At 37.5% G+C, this 10,890-nt stretch overlaps 1 protein-coding gene across 1 annotated transcript; it reads right to left on the bottom strand.

Annotated features, from left to right (window-relative positions):
- Window positions 1-2,455: 2,455 nt before the first annotated feature.
- tafazzin (tafazzin, phospholipid-lysophospholipid transacylase) lies at window positions 2,456-10,799 on the bottom strand. The gene is made up of 11 exons (XM_022676802.2): window positions 10,717-10,799; window positions 8,960-9,096; window positions 8,751-8,879; window positions 7,565-7,610; window positions 7,014-7,099; window positions 6,132-6,212; window positions 5,994-6,035; window positions 5,817-5,879; window positions 5,215-5,267; window positions 5,045-5,122; window positions 2,456-3,620 (listed from the first exon to the last, which is right to left on the bottom strand). The coding sequence occupies exons 2-11, from the start codon at window positions 9,066-9,068 to the stop codon at window positions 3,519-3,521; spliced, it is 789 nt and encodes a 262-aa protein (XP_022532523.1). The 5' UTR covers window positions 9,069-9,096; window positions 10,717-10,799; the 3' UTR covers window positions 2,456-3,518.
- Between the last annotated feature and the right edge of the window lie 91 nt (window positions 10,800-10,890).

The raw sequence follows: 10,890 nt of genomic DNA, 5'->3' as shown, positions 1-10,890 counted from the left end.
TGATTTAGCTATTTATAGGTTTATGTTTGAGTAAAATGAACACTGTTGTTTTATTCTATAAACTACAGACAACATTTCTCCTAGATTTCAAGTAAAAATATTGTCATTTAGAGCATTTATTTGAGTCATTTAGAGCATATTATAATAATAAAGATGCAGAGCTTTTAGACCTCAAATAATAAGGCAATGAAAACAAGTTTATATTCATAAAGTTTTAAGAGTTCAGAAATCAATATTTGGTGGTATAACCCTGGTGGTTTTTAATCACAGTTTTCATGCATCTTGGCATCATGTTCTCCTCCACCAGTCTTACACACTGCTTTTGGATAACTTTATGCCGCCACTCCTGGTGCAAAAACTCAAGCAGTTCAGTTTGGTTTGATGGCTTGTGATCATCCATCTTCCAGATGGATATATATTCCAGAGGTTTTCAATTTGGTAAAATCCTATTTTTAGCAATGCTCCCATTATACAGACCACATTACCTCCCCAAGCTCAATTCTTGCAGCAAATATATATGTAAATACCACTCGTCTCTTTATTTTTTTTTTTTTAGAAGTGAATCATTTAATCAATCAGATTTACCAAACATCATTCATTAAATACAGTCGAGGTACAGGACAGAAGACTTTTGCATAGCACACGGTGTGAAACTCTGTGTTCTGATTTAGGCTATACTATGTAATACCTACTCAAATAACTGGCAACACACACAAGAAGAGTAGGACACTTGTGCCTTCACAGTAAAACCATCTGAAAAAAGCATGAAGCATGATTTTTTAAATCAGTTACTGGCATACGGATCACAGGTTGGGGTAACAGTTCATCTCAGTAAGGCAGATTCAACAGGCTGGATCCAACCACGATATGTGGGAAAAGGGGGTGGGAATACAGAAAGGCAGAAAAGGCATTCAAGGAAGAGGAAGTAATTATAAATGATCTTCATGATTAAAAATGTACTGCTGACAAAGACAGACTTCACATTCAGCTGCCAGAAACATGCTAAAGCTAACGTACATAGTTAAATTCATTCAAAATCAACCTCAATTACCTCAAATGATGTATTTTTAAAGCCAACAGAATCTGTTAGCCAAGTTTCTTAGTCTTAAAGGAGAAATCTGGTATAAAATGAACTTGGAAAGTGGACATTTCTGGTGTGAAATGGATACATTGCTTTTAGCCGATGCTTCCAACAGGCTTAAAATGCTAGTAAAAGGGGCATAGTGTTGTCCATACAAATACATCACTATTTTTACACTATTAACAAGCTCAAGGTAGCTTCATACCTCATTGGTAGAATTCTGAAGATCCTGACTTATTAAAATAAGGCACTAAGAGCTTTAAAAGTGCACAGATAGTTTATATATAAAACACTGTTTATACACACAGAAGCACTGAAATAATTTTGTGGGTGCCGCCATCTTGAAATTAAGTCATGAAAAATTGACTAATGAGTTCGAACGAATAGTTAGGATAGGGAAACATTACTTTACTGTACGGTCCTGTGTGTGTAATAAATGTACAGTGTTTTTAATAAACTATCAGTGCACTTTCAAAGCTCTCAGTGCCTCATTTTAAATGTCAGTGCTCTCAGAATAACCTTGTAAGTCGCACTGGATGAGAGTCTCAGCTAAATGCTGTACATGTAAATTATAATAATAATAATAATAATATTTGTGCATACTTATATTCCAATGCAGTGGTTGGACAATGAATTTGTCCATGTGAACAGACAAGTGGTTATACTGGTTTATTTCACATGGCATTTGGCGTGTAATAAAAAAAAAAAAATAATAATAATAATAATAATAATAAACTTTACTGCTTAATTAACACACTACAGGCTGTATTAGCTACCTGAGGGGGGCACTATATGGCACTAAATCAAATAAATATAAATAAATATACATCATTATTATTATTATTATTATTATTATTATTGAAAGATCATAGGATTAGCCCCATTTCACCCCTTGGCCCTACCAATTACCCCTGCCCCTTCTTTTCAAGTGTAACCCTTCCCCTTGGAACAGATTAATAAGGGGAAGAGGTGAAATCCTCCACCTTAAGAATTGGGACAACCCTTCAACCCTTAATTATTATTGTTCATTCCTTAATTTCGCCTTAAACGCTGCAGCCACTGCTGTCTGTTGCATCATTTAAGGTGGAACGGGAAAGTTAGCTAGATTTTTTTTATGCTTGTTATGAAGAATTAGTGAAGAAACTATGGTAATACAGCACTAATAGTCTTTTTTTTTTTTATAATTTTATTTCTGATTTTTCCCCATTTTCTCCCAATTTGGATATCCAATTGTCCCACCCCTTTGTGCGTCCCCATCACCGGTGACGCCCATGACCCTTGGAGGATGTGGACGAGCACACGCCTCCTCCAACATGTGTGAAGTCAATCACCCCTTTTTTCGAACTGCTGCTGATTAATCATTGCCTGAGCAGCCAGCGCGCTCTGAGGAAAGCACAGCGGCCAGGTTCCGATACATCAGCTCACAGATGCCTCATGCCGCCCAGCGCCACCTTGAGTGTGATGGGGAGAGAGCGCCATCTACCCATCCTGGAGGGAGCAGGGCCAATTTTTCTCCCTCTAAGCACCGGCAGCTGATGGCAAAGCTGCATGAGTGGGGTTCGAACCTGCGACCTCCCGCTCATAGTGACAGCGCATTAGACCGCTGGACCACTCGGCGCCCAGCTAATAGTCACTTTTAACAAGAAAATGCTTAACCTATTTTTGGCTTTCTTTGGTCGCTTTTCTTCCGCCATCTCACCACCCTCGGTTTGAAGTGTGCATCTAAAAAATATCAGTTTGAAGGGCTAACAAGCCCTAACCTAACCCCTAACCCACCCCTCCAGCCTAACAAGAACCCCTACAGAGGGGTAGGGGTAAGTGGTAGGGCCAAGGGGTGAAATGGGATTGGGCCCTATAGCGAACTGTGAGGTTTAAACTGCGTTTCAAACCAAGCCATGACCCATTTGACCCATTTTACTCATTTTCCATTACACTCCTAATAATTACAACCTGACAATGATTGGACATCATTAATTGGCAAATTAGCATATAGGCTATTAAAAATCTAAAATTATTATAATCATTGTATCAAACATTTCATCAAAATATGGCTCAGGTCACCACAAATCTAGAAAACTATTTCTTTCATATGTGAGGAAAAACAGAGCAATTCTGTCTCCACACTTTATATATACAGACCCTGGATGGATGTAAGTAAGAAGTATTGATCAGGAGGGATTTAAAAATGGACGATATGATCTATAATCTATTATCTATAATCATTCAGCAGATGCAAGAGAATCCTCTGCACAGATACACCTGCTGCTGCTGCTGCTTCTTCTTCTTCTTTATCTTCTTCTCCTCTCAGACTGTAAGAAAGACTGAGAGAAAGACTGCTCTCTGCTGTCTCGCTGTCTGCTGAAGCAGGGGTGTGCACTCTGTGGTTCAGTTCAGGTCCAGCATTTCTCCTGAGGAAAGAGAAGCTAGTGATGAGGGATCACCGGCCGGCCTGTATCCTGTGATGAAGAGCTTCAGCCTGCGATTTTAAAGTGCGAAACTCGGCCTGAATGAAGTCGGTCACAGCTTTCCTCATTTCCATCTGGTGAGAAGAAGAGAAGTATAGTTTAACCTCAGGAACCATTAAACTCATGTGTTCCAATCATGCAGCTAGGCATGCTGGGACTGCTTTTACAAACATTAGTGAAAGAATGGGTCTCAGGCTCTCAGGAGCTCAGTGAACTCCCGCACTGTGGTACCGTTATAAAATGCGGCAACTGTGCAACAAACAAGTCGGGTTTACGGTTGCGAGTAACACAAAAGTAATGCAATAGTTACTTTTACTGGTAACTAGTTACTTTTATAGTAGAGTAACTCAGTTAGTAACTCAGTTACTTTTTGGAGAAGTAACTAGTAACTATAAATAATTACTTTTTTAAAGTAACGTGCCCAACACTGATTATAACACAGTAGAAGAGACTGGGAACGACGGTGACTCTGTGCTCTGTCAGTGTAAAATAACAGTGCGGGGTCAGCGGATGCTGATATATATCTACTAGAGACAGATTATATCCGTCCAGTATCATTTATTTTACTTTAATCCTGGATATATGGAGATATATAGAGTGCATGAGTATATTAGTATAATGACATTCTGAATCATTGAACTCTGTTATAAATCTGATTAAAAAAATATATATATATATCTCAGTTGGCCATATCATATCACATGCAATAATAAAATTCTAAATATTTTTTATACTTCAGTGTTTTGTCATATCGTTAAAAGTATCGTTATCGTGAAAATAGCATGAAATATCGTGATATAATTTTAGAGCCATATTGCCCACCCTTAGTGCACAGTACTGGAACAGTAGATTGTAGAGACACTCATGAAATTTTCTCTCATGAGTTTTCATGGCCGAGCAGCAGAATACTTTTGTAAATACAGTGTACTATTTCAGACTCAATATCACAATTTAAGCACGTGTCCCAAACTCCTTCTGCAGGGGTCGGCAATTAAGCGTGGTCGCTGACCAGATATTTTCCTAACTTTTATGTTCCGGGCCACAAAAAAAAAAAATCTGTTTAGGAAAATCAAGTGTAATGGGATGGAGTGCTACAGACTAGCAGCTCTCCGCCCAGAGGGTTGTTGAATTGTGACACGGCTGGAAAAAAACGCCCTTATAAGGAGATTGGGAGCCCAAGAACGGGCAGAAAAATGAGAATGGGCTGAAACTAAAGTCGCGCCAAGCGCAACAGAGAGAGAGACAGGGGAGGCATGTAAACAAAAGCTCACCAGAGAAGCTTTTAAATTTTTTATCTTTTTCATTATCGTTCAAAAAACCTTACAGGCTGCCTATTGCAGACTCCTGTCCTACTGCTTTAAGTGCAATATAAACATTTAAAAAAATTTTTACTGTTTACTAATACGAAATAAAAATACACACTGTTCTCATTTCCAATGACAAACAAATCAGTGGTATTTTGATGCTCCTTCCCACAACAGAGGAACACTTTTCTTACCGGACTTCTGTCTTCTGCTCTCAGAGAATCCACCAAGTGCTTGACCATGAAGGGCTTTCCAACCAAGACAGTTATTTTCTATTAAAAAAAAAAAAAAGAAGAGATTACACACATCTTATGTGATCCTGTCTTTGGAAAACTTTGAACAATCTGTAAAGTTCTGTGGTCACCTTTCCTGTCCGAGGGATGTACGGTGTTTCATTTGGAAGAACGTCATTCAAACCTGAGGAAAGAAAAGATCTGAATTGGAGTTTAAGCAATACAGTTTTTCAGAAAAGATTTTAACAATATATATAATATTTTAATTAACTTAAATATAGGACTGAAAATATTTTATTTGACAAACTGGAACGAAGAACTTAAAAATATTGAGTAATCTTGAGTAAGAAATGAATGTCAATCAATTTGTATGAACTATGTATGATTTATCATGTGCAGTAAAATACAGAACAGTATGAATTGTAAGCAGTTTTATAATACACTGCATAAACTGCCCTCCTGTATGATCTCACATGAATCCCTTCAGACCTTATTATTAACTATTGTCAGAATCCTCCCAGTGAGGGTTCTGTATTCAACTGGCAATCCTCTCCTGAAGGTTCTATACAGACCTGGCAACCTACAAGAGAACCTCTCTGTATATTTCTGAGGCAGAGTTCAAACATTTGTTTTGGTTACCTGTGCAAAAGTCTCGCGAGACACATTTCCAGCTTATTATGAATAATAAATGTTATTATAATAATTTCTGACAAAGGCTTGCATTAGCACTCACCCACATGCCACAGCGGTAATATGATTGGATGAAGGGAACATTCTGCTATTAATCGTCCGACCCCTGCCACATAAAAATACAGAGTACACCAGTCACTTTCCATCAGTGTGAACTCTGGGTTTTAAATGACAGTGTAAAACAGTGTAAAACAGTGTAAAACACAGATATAAATCTTACCCCACTTAAACCTGATAAACTCTTCTGTCATGTTCACTTTTCCTGAAAAGGAGAACATATATGAGACATATATGCCAACAATTTCTAGTTTAAACAACTACGTTTTCATCCTTCTCCTCATCCTGCTCTTCTTCTCACCTTCTGGAAACACGTGCACCCAGTCCCCCTGATTGAGTCTTTCTACCAGGAAGTCCATTCCCCTCTGATAAACTCCATCACCTTCAGAAAAAAAAAAATAAATAAATAAAAACAAATAAAAACATAAATGTATTTATTAAATGTGTTAAAAAACAAGAATCTATGGATCTGGGTCATTATCTATCATTATCACTTCAACATTCTCAATAAAATGACTTATTGTTTTATTCTTTTAACTATTTATTATATTTACACATAAGTATAGGTTATCTAGCTTAATCACATTATATTTTCAAATTAGTTTTTTATTTCTATTTCCGAATTTCCCCCATTTTCTCCACAATTTTGCTCAGTCAATTACCCAAGCCACTCATCACTAGTAATGCCCCAACACCAGGAGGGTGAAAACTAGCACATGCCTCCTCCGATACATGTGAAGTCAGACTCCGCCTCTTTTTGAATTGCTGTTGATGTAGCATTGCAGAGTAGCATCACAGCGCTAACGTTTGGAGGAAAGCGCAATGACTCGGTTCTGATACATCAGCTCACAGACGCCTCGCACTGCGGACATCATCCTTCAGAGATATATTGGGAGAGAGCGCCATCCACCCCCGCCCCCCCCCCCCCCCCCCCAGTCATACATGTGTCCACCCAGTCACAGCAAATGTTGACATGTTGAATTATTCATAGTAAGCCTGTTCTGTTTCTATAATGCATTCAGATTTTCTAAAATTATTTTAATTACTGTAATATTTTACTAGAGATACACTGTTTTACTGAAATTATATCAGCATAATCATCTGCATCAGCTGATATGGCCAATATTTCAAAACCGATACTTGCTGATGTATTTATTGTATTTATTGTATTTAAAGAACATACCCCGAACCACAGGAACACACTTTCCCCTGCTGAAAAACCGAGAGTGCAGCTCCTTGGTGAAACAAATGTCAGCGGCAGTGGGAGTCCTGCACAGAAAACACACACAGTAAAACTCAACTGATCAGCAATTAGCCATTAAAACATGCTAATACTTATTTTATACCATCTTAAAACATCAGCTGGCCATCTACTTAATATCTACAATTAATATTAGTAACAAGTTATTATGCTATTAAATGCTCTTTGCATTTATTAATCTAAAAATAATAACTACAGGCAACATTCCTCCCAAATTCCAAATAAACATCTTGGCATGTTCTCCTCCACCAGTCTTACACACTGCTTTTGGATAACTTTATGCTGCTTTACTCCTGGTGCAAAAATTCAAGCAGTTCAGTTTGGTTTGATGGCTTGTGATCATTCATCTTCCTCTTCATTATATTCCAGAGGATTTCAATTTGGTAAAATCAAAGGAACTCATCATTTTTAAGTGCTCTCTTATTTTTTTCAAGAGCTGTATATATGTATTTATCCTCTGAATGCGTACTCACCACCTCATTTTTTTCCAGTTCCATAGCTGCCGAAACTTCAACACCCCTGAAAAAATCCACCAGAGTAAATGACTGTCCTCAACGTTTAACAGCAACTCAGCTCATTTTGCCACTATTGAATAATAAAATATTGTACTTATATATGGGGCCAAGAAAACTTATTTTAGTATTGTAAAAAATAAATCTAGAAATCTTTTTTAGCAAACATTTAATTGGTTAACAGCTTACAGCTGGTAAGTAGCAATATAATAAACTGAGCTTTGGAAATGGGTTTAAAAAATGTTCTGTAGTACAGCAGTGCTGGAACAGATGGCGTTACTGCTGTTACTCTCTACTGCAGCATTTACACAAACTTTCATCATCATAATAACTAGAAAAAGACACAGAAGTCTCGGTTTCAGCAGAAAAGAGAAGAATTACAGGACTGAGAGGTGAGGAACTGCAGTAATAAAGACATTGATAAGATGAGAAAAAAAGCGGCTTGTCTGGGTAAACCTAAACAATATGGGTGTATTAACAGTTTTGACCAGTAGTGTATATATAACTCATACTTGAGCAATTTGTCTGTTCATTGGCGCAGGAATGCATACTAGTTTTCGGATGTTGGTATCAGAGCCTCGCTGGCAAGTGTGAGTACTAGCACTATTACATGTAGGGGTGGGCAATATTATATCGTATACAATATATCGTGACACAGAAATTAAAACTCCATATCGTGATAATAGAGATGTTCTGTCTTAAAAGTAGTCTATTATTCACTGTGAAGCTTTAGGTGTATTTATTGTATAATTGTTTTAGTTTGCAGTTTATATTCATGCACTAAATATTCTGCAATATTTTTGCTGCATTATATTATTTTATGCTATATTATTTATTTTGCCACATTATGATTATTCTGTTATACTATTATTGTATGTTCCTGAAATGAATGAATTATTTTAGTTTTCCTATATCGCCAAGTATATCGTTATCGCAGAAATACCCTGAAATATGGTGATATTATTTTAGAGCCATATCGCCCACCCCTATTTACATGAACGTCATTCAAGCAGCGATTCATGTATGTGTCTATTGTTCTGGAAATTGGAAGTTGAAACAATGTAAAGAGCAGCCGGTGCCTCAAATGCTTTGAGGTTTTGTAACAGTAATGAAACAGTAATGTAACTAAACATGAGACTCTACCTACCCCAGATATGTGGGTCATCCATGCAGGACTGGTGATTGGACACAGTGATCAGGGGCGTGTTCTGAGGACGTTCATCAACTAAGTCCAGCAGAACGTCCTGGTTGTGCACGGACAGGGAGTTCGCGTACTCTACAGAACAGAGATACACGGGTTGAGGTTTAGACTGAATCAAATAAACCCATAATAATAGAGTAAGAAGCACAACTTACTGGTCCACAGGTAGCTGTAGGATCCCACCATGCCCATGACTACTGAACTGGATATCCTCCAGCCCAGGCGAGGGCACTGTGGAAACGGCCATTTCACCTCCAGGGGCATTGCAGGCTCACCGCAGCTTTCATTCAGACTACAGAGAGAGTATATATAAAAAAAAACATAAAAATAATTAAATTTACTAGTTTGAATCCCAGTGATGCAGCTTGCCATCAGCTATCAGAGCTCTTACTCTCTCTGGGTGGGTAGATACTGGGTTAATATTATTAAAACACAGTGGATCAAAACCAGCAGGTGACATGTCTCTCCAAACCATCACTGATTGGTGGAAACTTCACACTAGACCTCGAGCAGTTTGGACTGTGTGTCTCTCCACTCTTCCTCCAGACTCTGCTCCCTTGATTTACTTTAAATGAAATGTAAAATTTACTGATGATCAGTGATGGTTTGGAGAGACATGTCATCTGCTGGTGTTGATCCACTGTGTTTTATTATCAAGTCTAAAGTCAGTGCAGTTTAGTTTTTTCACAAAATCTTACAGCACTTCATGCTTCCCTCTGCTGCTGACAACTTTCATAGAGATGGAGATTTCATTTTCCAGCAGGACTTGGCACACTGCCCAGACACAAATTTTTGGGTTTTCGTTGGCTGTAAGCTATAATCATCAACAACAATAAAAAAATTAACACTTAAAATAGGTCAGTCTACCTTTTAGCAGTTTAATTTTCTGACTGTATGAAACTAAATTCGAAATGAACAAGAAAAAAGTTTATCCATTTTTTCAATTATCAAGTTTTTTCATTTCAGCCTATCGCAAACAGAGTTTCAAGAAAATGAGAAGTTGATTCTTCTCTTGATTTTCAGATTCGTCCAATTTTGTATCTTGTAACACAAATCTGACGGTATAATTCAACTTGCAAAATGCAAAAATGAAAAAATAAATAAATAAATTTAGTTTTTATTTTTTCCTGAAATTACTATTGTAAGGGGCAGAGATAAAAAAAAATAAAATAAAATGGGAAACATGGATGAAAACGTATTTCTTGTACACTGCACTACGTAAAAAAAATGAATGAGTTTTTACATCAATTTTTCTATTTTTGCATTTAGCCTCAAACTGAAATTAAATTAAATTAATAAACGTTACACTGACCAAAATAGATCACTCTATATATTATATGGGTTTTCACATTTTGAACAAAATTACTAAAATAAAGTAACATTTTAATGACATTCTAACAAATTTCCATCACAAATTTAGCTTATATTTTAGTAGGTAATTATTAATTCCTCCTTAAAACAGCAGTTAACGTTACAGTGTATAAACTAACTAAAAATCAGTCCTGCAGGCAGTGTAGTAATGAATGGATCAGGACTAAAACAGAAACCAGGCCTGGTTTAATCTGTTAAAACAGCAGGACAGAATCTCAGCAGTGCTGCAGTTAGTTAAACAGAAAATAAAATTAATGTTACAGCCGATAAATCCTTTAATTACGCAGAGCAGGACAGTAAACACTAGCTAAACTAACCTAAAGCAGCTCCCTGTAGAAAGTTTCTACAGCTCCAGTTACAGCAGTTACATCCACACAGCACACAGCAGCGCATGCTGGCTGTTTTTACTCTAAACACCAAAACCCAACACTTTAAATTAATATAAACTCATCGGTTCAGGCCTGCTGCAGCTCTATATCAGCTCCACTCACAGAAACACCTTAAATACGACCTCAAAAACGAGCTTAAAGCCCCCTCTCACCTTCTCTGCCCCGTCAGCTGCTGGGTCAGGCACACACACGGACCGACCAGGAAGAGATACACCACAGCAGTGCATCATGGGAGACGTAGTTTTTAGCCGCTCTGCCGCTGCAGCCATGATTGGAGCTTTTCCTTGTTTACAAAATGGACACAAAGCCTGCCAACCCTGTATAAA

The sequence above is a fragment of the Astyanax mexicanus genome, chromosome 13 (genome assembly GCF_023375975.1).
Source record: "Astyanax mexicanus isolate ESR-SI-001 chromosome 13, AstMex3_surface, whole genome shotgun sequence".
Lineage (NCBI taxonomy): Eukaryota > Metazoa > Chordata > Actinopteri > Characiformes > Acestrorhamphidae > Astyanax > Astyanax mexicanus.
The sequence above is the reverse complement of the archived record's forward strand: the minus strand, read 5'-3'. Positions and strand labels throughout refer to the sequence as shown.